Below are 12896 nucleotides of genomic sequence, written 5' to 3'. Positions count from 1 at the left end.
GTTGTGTTTAAATGGTCACCAGCATGTGACAGTTGAGTCATGTTCATGTAACTTGACCACAAACTGCTGTGGGCACCAGCAGCTTCCTGCACATTTCCTGCACATCCTGCCAGTTGACAACTGTCCGACCACAGTTTAACCATAGTGTTAGTGAAATATTGCAATGAGCCGTAAATTTCATATGCAAGCTTCCTTAAACCTGTCTTTAAGCCAACCACAAGTTTCCGGTCAGTGGAACTGTAAATGTTACTTCCTCATTATCTTATTCTTTGGTCATAGTGAAATTGGTTATCCAAAGGACATCTCTTTGATACTGAATTATTGATAGGTCATATCTGGGATCACTCCTATCTTTTGATTATGATCCCTATCTAATCACACATTCTTCAGTCATATCACATTGGTATCACAATCGGTCCTTGATCCCAGGGATTATTTTCCATCATCAGTATTCCACTAGAAGTAGATCACTCGGAATATACCATACCATGACCAAGAAATATTGTTTGCCACAAATTTTGTTTTCTTGGTTTGTTTAGATAAACGTTGAATCACAAATATAATCACTTTCACTACTTTGTACAGTATATTAAAACTAAAAACCTGCTGAATAAGGTGTCACTCTTTCTGGTGTGCCCAAACAGCTGTACCTTGCCTTGTGAACTGTTGGACTGACTTGTCTGATGGCTGCTGCTTTATCTGCTTCTGAATTAAACAAACGTTCAAGTGAGTTAGTAGGGACATGAGCATCGACATGAAATACAGTGGTCTTGGTAGATTGAATAATCCCTTCAATGTCTTGCCACACTTCCCTGACCATCTCAAACACATTTTGCTGTTCCTCTCCCCAGTGGAACTCATATTTTTTCCTCGTTACTTTGTACAAATGAGCCAACATTTGTCCCAAATGAGGGATACGTTGTCTCCAAAAATCAAACAATCCAATATAAGACTGAGTCTCCTGTTTGGATTTAGGGACCGGAAAATTAATAATTTTCTGTCTGGCATTGGGCAAGATCTGTCTGTGCCCCTTGTTCCACTGAATCCCTAGAAATGTTACCACCTGAGACGGTCCTTGATCCTTGGCATCATTGATTTGCCATCCTGTACCGCTCATATGAGCAACCAGTTTTGTCAATTGATCTCTCACACTTTGCTCATCTTGTCCTTGTATCATTATATCATTGGTATAATGTGAGATCTGCATTTCCTTATGACAAGACATAACCCCAAAGGAGAATTTTCCTTCTGTTAGATTAAGAGTCATCCATTTTAGGATATCAATTCCCAAATTATATTCTGGTATAGGAACTACCAGAACCGTGTACTTCTTGATAGGTAAATTACCTATCTTCAAAGCTACCTGTGTCTGAACCCCGGTGATCAATTGACCACCTAGTCCAGCAATTTTTACTCGAGGTCCTTTTATTTTTTCTGGGTTTCCATGAATTAAAGTAGCCTCCGCCCCCGTGTCAATCAAAGCTGGGACTCTTTGAACATTTCCCCCTTTCCAATGTATGCTAAGATTGACGTAGGGACGTTCGTCCCTTTTTATCAATAGGGGGGCTTGGCTGGCTACCTATGGTAAATCACTTCCTTCTGAACTTTCATTTACACAGACTTCAGTCTGTGTATTAGCCCTTCCTTCCGTGACCTTTGTGGCCACGGCTGCAGCCAGTTCTTCCCATGGATAAACTGACTGAAAATCTTCCCAAGACACATTATTTGGGGTTTTTTCCCCTTTTCCCTCTGATTTCTTTACCTTGGGGGTTTTTGAACCCCCTTCCACATTTGTAGTGGTCACTTTCTTTGTGGATAGAACTTTCTGTTTGTACAACTTCCATAATTCTCCTGTCTCCTTTCCATCAATCATTTCCTTATTGATCCCGGCTTTAAGCAAAGCCTGGAACATGTCTTTGCGAGACACCCGTGGGGCCTCCCCTACTGATTTCTCTTTCCAATCAGGATTGTTTGGCTTACTGTTACCAAGATGGCCTCCAGGGGACGATTTATCCCACTGTCCCATATCCTGTAACTCCCTCATCCTCCCTAGAACTACACCGATTGATTCTCCACTCAGCGCTACAGTTAAGGTTAAAATAACTGTTTTGTATGCTGGAGGGGCATGTTTAACCAGCCTATTTCTTATGCTGGCTGTCAATGGGTACTGGAGATAATCATCATCCATTCCCAAAAGAGGAAGAGCATTCCTCATTGCTTCTTCCTTCAGCCTTTCCATACCATCTTTTAAGGTATACCAAGGTTTATCATTGATAGGAAAGTCTGCTTCTGATGGATATTTGTCCAGAAAAGCATGGGCTAAGATCATGATTAGGTTTTGAGTACCATGCTCATTATGATCAACAAAATAATTTTTTATTGATCTCTGAATTACTGGGTCACGAGACATGGTGACAAATTTTGCCACGTCTCCGGCATCAAAGTGCACTCCACCTCCTTCGAGATCGTGCACCCTGACCAACCAGGGAATTTCTCCTTCTCCTGGTTTTTGTCTAAACTGTGTTAAAATGCTATCAACTTCTCCCTGAGAGTAATCTTCAATGGTTACTCGATTTTTTACATGAGGAATCGTTCTCTCATTTGTGATGGCATTACCATCTTCGTCATATTGCAGATTCCCCTGACCATCCCGGACATGTTCCCGGATGATCTCATTCTCTGTCCTCTCTAGGCGCCTCCTTACTGGATTAGCCTGAATCTTCCCTTTATGGTAATCCTCCTCATCAGATGATGAAGATGAATCCCACACATCCCCATCCCAAGTATCGGGATCCCAGTTTATAGAACCTGAGACGATACTTTTATGTACTTTGGTTTTATTTACCTTTCCTCTTCTTTTCTTGTACTTATTTTGAGCAATTTGGATTTTATTTACCTTTCCTCTTCTTTTCTTGCACTTATTTTGAGCAATTTTTATGGCAGCTTTTTGTGCCACATTCTGATAATGTTCCAATTTATCCTTCAACAGTCTGGTATTACATTCCAGAACTGTTTTCAGGCAACCTAATTCTATCATCTTTTGTTCCATCTGAGAACTTTTCTTCTCTATCTTTAGATTACGCTCATGCATTACACTATATGCACTTGCCAAAATCCAGATGCGCCGTCCTAAAGACACTACATCACCTGCTTTCACAGGGACACTACCGAATACATTCACAACATCAGTAGCTTCACTACCCTTAAGCTTATTCTGCCATTGTTTGCGCCGTGCTAAAGACACTACATCACCTGCTTTCACAGGGACACTACCGAATACATTCACAACATCAGTAGCTTCACTACCCTTAAGCTTATCCTGCCATTGTTTGTGCCGTGCTAAAGACACTACATCACCTGCTTTCACAGGGACACTACCGAATACATTCACAACATCAGTAGCTTCACTACCCTTAAGCTTATCCTGCCATTGTTTGTGCCGTGCTAATGACACTACATCACCTGCTTTCACAGGGACACTACTGAATACATTCACAACATCAGTAGCTTCACTACCCTTAAGCTTATTCTGCCATTGTTTGTGCCGTGCTAAAGACACTACATCACCTGCTTTCACAGGGACACTACGGAATACATTCACAACATCAGTAGGTTCACAACCCTTAAGCTTGTCCTGCCATTGTTCTGCCAATCCACAAGACACTACATCACCTGTTTTCACAGGGGCACCACTGAGTACATTCACAACATCAGTAGGTACACAACCCTTGAGCTTATTCTGCCATTGTTCTGCCAATCCACAATTGACCAATTCATGTGCTATAAGATTGTAGGGAGCCTCAGTCCAGCATGGGATCTCCACAACAACCTCCTTAACATTATCCTTACGTTTTCTGAACATTTTGACACTATGCAAAAAGATTGAAAAAATATCTGGAAATTTGCCAAATATATGTTTTTAATTTCTAAATTACAAAAATTCGTTAATTACTTCTTATAGAAGTAATCCTGCCGACTACGCCAATTTATGTCTTGCTAAATTCTACTAAAAAGGGGGCTGAAAGCCCGTACTTACGAAGCGCTCACTGATATCCTAATCAGGCACGAATACTAATATTCTTTATAGCAAGATACTATTTATTTTAATAGCACATGAATATAATCAATGGTACACAGGCATTAGAACTATAGTCATAGAATCTTATACAATAACATAAATATGCATCAACATTACCGTTATGTTGTAGCAATCCTTCTCATCGGAGGGACTCGATTTAATGATAAGGAAACAACAACTCGGCCTCTTGCATCACAGGAACAGTGCGTACGTACACTTCAATGTCCTGGAAGGTTTTCCCTAACATTAAGCGAGTCCGGTGTATTTTTATAGGAAAACTTTGTAGGTTGTGTTTAAATGGTCACCAGCATGCGACAGTTGAGTCATGTTCATGTAACTTGACCACAAACTGCTGTGGGCACCAGCAGCTTCCTGCACATTTCCTGCACATTTAGCCAGTTGTCAACTGGCCGACCACAGTTGACCATAGTGTTAGTGAAATATTGCAATGAGCCGTAAATTTCATATGCAAGCTTCCTTAAACCTGTCTTTAAGCCAACCACAAGTTTCCGGTCAGTGGAACTGTAAATGTTACTTCCTCATTATCTTATTCTTTGGTCATAGTGAAATTCGTTATCCAAAGGACATCTCTTTGATACTGAATTATTGATAGGTCAAATAATATCTGGGATCACTCCTATCTTTTGATTATGATCCCTATCTAATCACACATTCTTCAGTCATATCACATTGGTATCACATGCAGTCTCTCTCCCTGTGAGCCCCCCCCTCGACATGCAGTCTCTCTCCCTGTGAGCCCCCCCCGACGTGCAGTCTCTCTCCCTGTGAGCCCCCCCCAACGTGCAGTCTCTCTCCCTGTGAGCCCCCCCCCCGACGTGCAGTCTCTCTCCCTGTGATTCCCCCCCGTGCAGTCTCTCTCCCTGTGATTCCCCCCCCCCGACGTGCAGTCTCTCTCCCTGTGATTCCCCCCCCCCGACGTGCAGTCTCTCTCCCTGTGATTCCCCCCCCCGACGTGCAGTCTCTCTCCCTGTGATCCCCCCCCCGACGTGCAGTCTCTCTCCCTGTGATCCCCCCCCCGACGTGCAGTCTCTCTCCCTGTGATCCCCCCCCCGACGTGCAGTCTCTCTCCCTGTGATCCCCCCCCCCCGACGTGCAGTCTCTCTCCCTGTGATCCCCCCGACGTGCAGTCTCTCTCCCTGCGAGCCCCCCCCCGACGTGCAGTCTCTCTCCCTGCGAGCCCCCCCAACGTGCAACACTGCCCCCTGCCCAGCACCCCCAACGTGCAACACAGCCCCCTGCCCAGCACCCACAACGTGCAACACAGCCCCCTGCCCAGCACCCCCAACGTGCAACACAGCCCCCTGCCCAGCACGAGCCCCCCCCCAACGTGCAACATTGCCCCCTACCTAGTGCACCCTGCAAGCCACCAAAAGTTCGGCGTCACACCCTACCTAGTGCGAGCCCCACTAAAATGTGCATCCTCTCCCTGCGAGCCCCACCAAATATGGAGCATCGCCCCCTGCAAGCCCCCCCAAATGTGCAGTATAGCCCCTTGTCCAGTGCGAACCTCCCAAACGCGCTTCCCCACGAGCCCCCCCCAAGCCTCCCCCGCCACGCAAGAGCCCCCGCATCGCGCCCCCCCCCGTGCCCAGCGAGAGCCCCCGGGGGCACTGCGGGGGCTCTCGCTGGGCAGCGGGGGGTGGAGTGTTGGGGGGGGGGCCTCGCACTGGACAGGGGGCTGCACATTTGGGGGGGCTTGCAGGGGGCGATGCACGTTTGGGAAGCTCGCACTGGGCAGGGGGCGACGCTGCACGTCTGGGGGGGCTCGCTCTGGGCAGGGGGCAGTGTTGCACTTTGGGGGGGCTTGCAGGGTGCACTAAGCAGGGGGCAACGTTGCATGTTGGGGGGCTCGCAGGGAGAGAGGCTGCACGTCGGGGAGGGGCTGTTCAGATCTTGCTGACAGTTTATTTTCTGTTTTTAGCAGCCCCTGATCCTCTTATGCAAGGGCTCTCGCTGGGCAGCGGGGGGCTCTCGCTGGGCAGCGGGGGGCTCTCGCTGGGGCTCTCGCTGGGCAGCGGGGGCTCTCGCTGGGCAGCGGGGGGCGCTGCGGGGGCTCTCGCTGGGCAGCGGGAGCCCCCGCAACGTGCCCCGCTGCCCAGCGAGAGCCCCCGCACCGCTGCCCCGCGAGAGACCCCGCAACGCTGCCCAGCGAGAGACCCCATAACGCTGCCCAGCGAGAGACCCCGCAACGCTGCCCAGCGAGAGACCCCGCAACGCTGCCCAGCGAGAGACCCCGCAACGCTGCCCAGCGAGAGACCCCGCAACACGCACCGCTGCCCAGCGAGAGACCCGCAACACGCACCGCTGCCCCGCGAGAGCCCCCACAACACGCACCGCTGCCCCGCGAGAGCCCCCACAACACGCACCGCTGCCCCGCGAGAGCCCCCACAACACGCACCGCTGCCCCGCGAGAGCCCCCACAACACGCACCACTGCCCCGCGAGAGCCCCCCCCAAACGTGCAGCGTCGCCCTCCAGACGTGCAGCGTCGCCCTCCGCGAGCCCCCCCCAGACGTGCAGCGTCGCCCTCCGCGAGAGCCCCCCCACAGAAGTGCAGCGTCGCCCTCCGCGAGAGCCCCCTCACAGACGTGCAGCGTCGCCCTCCGCGAGAGCCCCCCCCACAGACGTGCAGCGTCGCCCTCCGCGAGAACCCCCCCACAGACGTACAGCGTCGCCCTCCGCGAGCCCCCCCCACAGACATGCAGCGTCGCCCTCAGCGAGCCCCCCCCACAGACGTTCAGCATCGCCCTCCGTGAGCCCCCCCCCACAGACGTGCAGCGTCGCCCTCCGCGAGCCCCCCCACAGACGTGCAGCGTCGCCCTCCACGAGCCCCCCCACAGACGTGCAGCGTCGCCCTCCGCGAGCCCCCCCCCACAGACGTGCAGCGTCGCCCCCTGGCCAGTGCGAGCCCCCCAAACATGCAGCGTCACCCCCTGGCCAGTGCGAGCCCCCCAAACATGCAGCGTCACACCCTTGCCAGTGCGAGCCCCGCAAACATGCAGCGTCACCCTCTGGCCACTGCGAGCCCCCCAAACATGCAGCGTCACCCCCTGGCCACTGCGAGCTCCCCAAACATGCAGCGTCACCCCCTGGCCACTGCGAGCCCCCCAAACATGCAGCGTCACCCCCTGGCCACTGCGAGCCCCCCAAACATGCAGCGTCACCCCCTGGCCACTGCGAGCCCCCCAAACATGCAGCGTCACCCCCTGGCCACTGCGAGCCCCCCAAACGTGTAGGGCACCCCCTGTCCAGTGCGAGTCCACCCCAAACATGCAGTCGCTCCGTGGCAAATGCGAGCCGCACTTAACGTTCCACATTGCCTCCTGTAAGCCCCCCAAACATGCAGCGTCGCCTCCTGCCTAGAGTAACCTCCATATTCCTTATGAAACCTCCACAGCATCACCCCCTGCTCCGTGTAACCTCCCCATAAGCCACTTACCTTATTGAAGCCTCCACAGCACGGTGCTGCAGCCTCAGTACATTCCCTGTGACATATACACGAGCTGCAGCCCCCAGTAGTGACAGGAGACACTGCTCTGTGCCCCCAACATCCAGGCTGAGACCCCAGAGCAATAACTAATGAGGAAACGCTGAATCTTCTCCACCTCAGGGTCAGGATCCGTCCGCTCTGCACAGAGGAGCCTGAGCACTGCTGCTTCCCGCCCACAGATCTGCACGGCACTGAGGAGGCCCCGCCCCTTCCGGTGACATCATGATTTCATGAAATCACTCCTCCCCCTCAAAAAATCAACTCCGATCTAGCCTCTACCCTCAGAAACGGCTGGTGGCCTCTCCAGGTCAGGGGCCCCTCTACTGACACTGGGCTCCCCTGACTCACAGGCCGCCCCCTGACGGTCGCATTGTCGGCCACTACACAGCGGCACTACACATAGGGGCCCGGCAGCCGGCTCTGCAGAGCGGCTGCCGGGCCCCTATGTGTACTAGTGCCGCTGTGTAGTGGCCGGCCTGTGAGTCAGGGGAGCCCAGTGTCAGTAGAGGGGCGGCTCACTTCTCGTTCCCCCGCTGATCCGGTCTCCTCGGCGCGTCCATTGCTGTCGCTCGCTCTGACCTCTCAGCAGGTGCGCAGTGATGACGTCACCGCGGTCTGCTGCAGAGCTGTCAGAACGCCGACTGTCACAGCGGGGAGAATGATAAGAGGGAGCGCGCCGCTCACTCTCTCATCATTGCTCTCAATTGTATCGGCACCTGCGATGCCGATGCAATTGAAAGCGTGATCTTCGGCGGGGGGCGGTGACAGCGCGGCCACCGGGGCCCCCTGAGTAGCGGTGCGCCACTCCTGCCACCGCGAGTGGGCTCCCCGGCAGCTCAGGGCCCCGGCATTTGACCGGGTTTGCCGGGTGCTGGCGCCGGCCCTGGAGCCTTGTTCTGAGCCTCCATAGTCTTTGATCATTGTGCAACGTCTTGGTAAGCGCCGGACTACGTTGGACCTGCGTGGGAACTTTGCTTTTTAATAAATTGGTGAACTAGTGACTGTGTCTTGTTTTTATTTCTCTCTGTTTATGTTTTTCTGGTTTCCATTTGTGGACTATGGCGGATTCCTTGGACTACGGCAGTCCTGCTGCTTTTTTTTTATTTAGTAAAGTGGTGAATGATGGAAAGAGTTGGGGAGTGTTTATTTTAATAAAGTATTTTTTACTTGTGTGTATTTTTTTTATTACTGGGTTAGTAATGGGGGTGTCTGATAGACGCTTCTCCATTACTAATCCCTGGGCTTGATGCCAGCTGACACTACACAGCTGACATCAACCCCAGCTACCATTACCCGATTGCCAGTGCACCAGGGACGAGCAGAGGCAAAGCACCAGAATTGGCGCATCTAATGTGATGTGCTACTTCTGGGGTGGCTGTGTGCTGCTATTTTTACTCTGAGAAGGCCCATGGTTATTGGCTCCTACTGCACTATGGCAATCAGGAAGAGCTGAGGAAAAGTGCCAGAATTGGCGCATCTAATGTGATGCGCCACTTCTGGGGTGGATGCTTGCTGCTATTTTTAGTCTGGGAATGACCATGGTTATTTGCCCCTGCAGCACCAGGGCAATCAGGAAGAGCCAAAGCAAAGTGCTAACATCTATTGTGAGGTGCCACTTCTTGGATAGCTGTGGGACGCTATGTTTAGGCTGGGAAGGGGCCAATAATCATAGGCCATCCAAGCCTGATAATACCAGCCCCCAGCTGTCTGCTTGACCTTTGTAGTTCTCAAAAGTAAAGGTGTCCCCGTTTTTTTCTATTGATTTATTTAATCATAAATAGATGTCCAATAAGCTCCACAGGGTACAATTTTATTATGTCGGCAGGTTTTGCAATTGAGGTAATACTTTTGGAGTTGATGTCAGCTTTGTAATGTCAGCTGTCATCAAGCCCATGGGGTTAGTATTGGAGAGGCGTCTATTAGACACCCCCATTACTGACCCAGTAAGTATAAAGAGAAAAAAAACACACCCAAAAATAGTTTATTTGAAAAAAAAACACTCCAAACTCTTTCCTGTTTCACCAATTTATTTAAATAAAAACCCAAGCAGGTCGGATGTAGTCCAGGGAATCTGACGTAGTCCACAAATGGAGATATGAAGGACACAAAAAGAGAGAAAGCATTATTATATGTGGGGGGCTGTGCAGTTATTTGTCTGTTTTGGTATCTGCCTATATCTAAATATTTTTTATGTCTAAAGTATTCATTGCTGTATAAAAAAAAAAAAAACTAGAAAAATGCAGGGGAAAAACAAATGCAAAAACGCGTAAATTTTCCCTGCCAAAAGATGCACCAAACACTTTACATGTGCACAGAGCCTAAAGGGGGCTTTACACGCTGCGGTATCGGTACCGATATCGCTAGCGATCGTACCCACCCCTGTCGGTTGTGCGTCACGGGCAAATCGCTGCCCGTGACGCACAACATCGCTAACACCCGTCACACTACTTACCTGCCCTGCGACGTCGCTGTGGCCGGCGATCCGCCTCTTTTCTAAGGGGGCGGGTCATGCGGCGTCACAGCGACGTCACACGGCAGCGGTCCAATAGAAGCGGAGGGGCGGAGATGAGCGGGACGTAACATCCCGCCCACCTCCTTCCTTCCGCATTGCCAGCGGAGGCAGGTGAGATGTTTGTCGCTTCTGCGGTGTCACACACCGCGATGTGTGCTGCCGCAGGAAAGACAAGCAACCTCGTTACTCACCAGACAACGATCTTTGGTGTTTGGACGACCTCTCAAAAAACAACGATTTTTACCACTTTTGCGATCGTTGTAGGTCGCTCGTACGTGTTACACGCTGCGATGATGCTAACGACGCTGGATGTGCGTCACAAACACTGTGACTCCGACGATAAATCGTTAGCGATGTCGCAGCGTGTAAAGCACCCTTTACATTGTAATAAAATACATTATATTTACCCCCAAATTTTATCAGTAAAAAGTCAGTTCAGGGTACAAAAAAATAAGCCCTCACACAGCCCCAGATCCCCAAAAATTAAAACTGTTACGGTCCTTTCGAAAATAAAACAATTTTTTTTTTTTTACTTATTTCAGAATTTTTTTTGACTACTTAAATAAAATAAAACAATCTAGATGTTTTGTCTGTATGAACTCGTACTGACCTGGGGAATGATACCACCAGGTGAGTTTTATTATATAGTGAACATGGTATATGAAAAGCCAAAAAACAATGCGGAATTGCACTTTGTTAGCAATTTCAGTGCACTTGGATTTTTTTTTTTACCATTTTCCACTCCTTTCTATGGTAAAATCAATGATGTCAGTGAAAAGGTGAACTTTTCCCCCAAAAAAGAAGCCCTTCTAGAGTATATTTAAGGAAAAGTAAAAAAGTTCTGGCTTTTGGAATAAGGAGAGGAAAATGAAAAAAAAAAAACCGTTAAAATGGCCATGACATGAAGGGGTTAACGAGGCAAGAAATGTTTTTTTTTAAGTCAGTGAATGAGGGTGAAAAAAAAGCTTGTGTTTAGAAATGCGCTTTGGAAAAAGTTGATTGTTTTTTGTATTTTCCATGTCATCATCCATGGCCTGCTGCAGCTGCTGTGCAGGGGCTAATCAATCATATGCTAATCATCTTGTGTGTAGGCTCTGCCACTGAGCATATGTGCTGCCGAAGCTAGCACAAACTGCTAACCGACATGTCCGCTATATATAGTCCTATAAAAGTGAATATTTTAAATTAGGGAGATTACTTTTTTAATGAGTTAATTCCGAAGGGTTTCATGTAGCACTCTATGAATGTTGCAGTTAAACTGTAAAGAAACTCATCAGGGAAAAAATAAGTAATAATTTGTCAGAAATTAAGATGCAAATGAGATCAGTATGCAAATGTGATCGGCGCCGCACAGAATCCTGGGAGAACATGGGGCCTATTTCCTACTGTACAACGGGCATTACTATTGTACAGGGCCACATGGGAGAATTCCTAAGGTACATGGGGCATTACTACTGCACGCACAGGGGGCATTCCAATTTTACAGGGGCTCACAAGAGGCATTACTACTGTACAGGAGGTATTAGTATTGTACAGAGGCTCCTCACAGGGGGCAATACTACTGTACGAGGGGGCATTATTTTTGTACATAAGGGTCACAGTTGGGCAATACTACTGTACAGGGGGGCATTATTACTGTACTGGGGCTCACAGGGGTAATTACTACTGCACAACGGAGCATTACTACTGTACATGGGGTCAAAGGTGGGCATTACTACTGATCTTGGGGGCATTGCTATAGTACAGGGGGCATTACTACTGTGCAGGGGGCATTACTACTGTACAGGGGGCATTACTACTGTACAGGGGGCATTACTACTGTGCAGGGGGCATTACTACTGTACAGGGGGCATTACTACTGTACAGGGGGCATTGCTACTGTGCAGGGGGCAGAACTACTGTACAGGGGGCATTACTACTGTACATGGGGTCACAAGTGGGCATTACTACTGATCATGGGGCATTACTACTGCACAAGGGGGCACTACTGTTGTACAGGGGGCATTACTATTGTGAATGAGGGCATTACTGCTGTACATGGGGGCATTACTAGTGTACAGGAGCTCACAGGGAGTATTGCTACTGTACAATGGGACATTACTGCTGTACAGGGGCATTATAATTGTACAGGGGCTCACAGAGCGCATTATTACTGTACAGGAGGCATTACTCATGTACTGGGGAACACAGGGGGCATTACTACTGTACATCAGGTCATTACTACTGTAGAGGGGCTCATTGATAAGCATTACTTTTGTACATGGGGCTACTAATACTATACAGTGGCTCACAGGGGACAGTCTCTTGTTTTTATTTTCTCTCTGTTTATCTTTTTCAGGTTCCCATTTGTGGACTATGGCGGATTCCTTGGACTACGGCGGTCCTGCTATTTTTTTTTGTTTGTTTTAATACAGTAGTGAATGATGGAAAGTGTTTATTTTAATAAATCATTTTGTTAAATTGTGTATGTTGTCTTTTTTTTATTAGTGGGTTATTAATAGCGGTGCCTGATAGACGCCTCTCCATTACTATCCCATGGGCTTGCTGCCAGCTGATATTACAGAGCTGACATCAACCCCAGCTATCATTACTCCGATTGCCACTGCACCATGGCAATCAGGAAGAGGCGGGCAAAGCGTCAGAATTAGAGCATCACGGGCCGCCGTTGTATTTCCATGACAGCTCGGGGTCAGATTATTACTCCTGATGCTGTCATGAGTCACTTCTTGTGAGAGTCAACAGAATGCCAGCACTCTCAGGAGACCAGCATTTCTCCTGATCAGTGCGATGCTGCAG

General features: G+C 49.3%; 1 protein-coding gene across 1 annotated transcript in view; it reads left to right on the top strand.

Moving 5' to 3' along the window:
• Nucleotides 1–12522, top strand: part of LOC142264793 (DNA repair endonuclease XPF-like) — a 114781-nt gene extending 102259 nt beyond the window's left edge. The window contains exon 5 of the mRNA XM_075332269.1: nucleotides 12439–12522. Coding sequence (XP_075188384.1) covers nucleotides 12439–12509 — 71 coding nt within the window. The 3' untranslated portion in view covers nucleotides 12510–12522. The remainder of the gene's footprint in view (nucleotides 1–12438) is intronic.
• Nucleotides 12523–12896: the final 374 nt, after the last annotated feature.

Source organism: Anomaloglossus baeobatrachus, unplaced genomic scaffold (genome assembly GCF_048569485.1).
Source record: "Anomaloglossus baeobatrachus isolate aAnoBae1 unplaced genomic scaffold, aAnoBae1.hap1 Scaffold_270, whole genome shotgun sequence".
NCBI classification, from domain to species: domain Eukaryota; kingdom Metazoa; phylum Chordata; class Amphibia; order Anura; family Aromobatidae; genus Anomaloglossus; species Anomaloglossus baeobatrachus.
The sequence above is the reverse complement of the archived record's forward strand: the minus strand, read 5'-3'. Positions and strand labels throughout refer to the sequence as shown.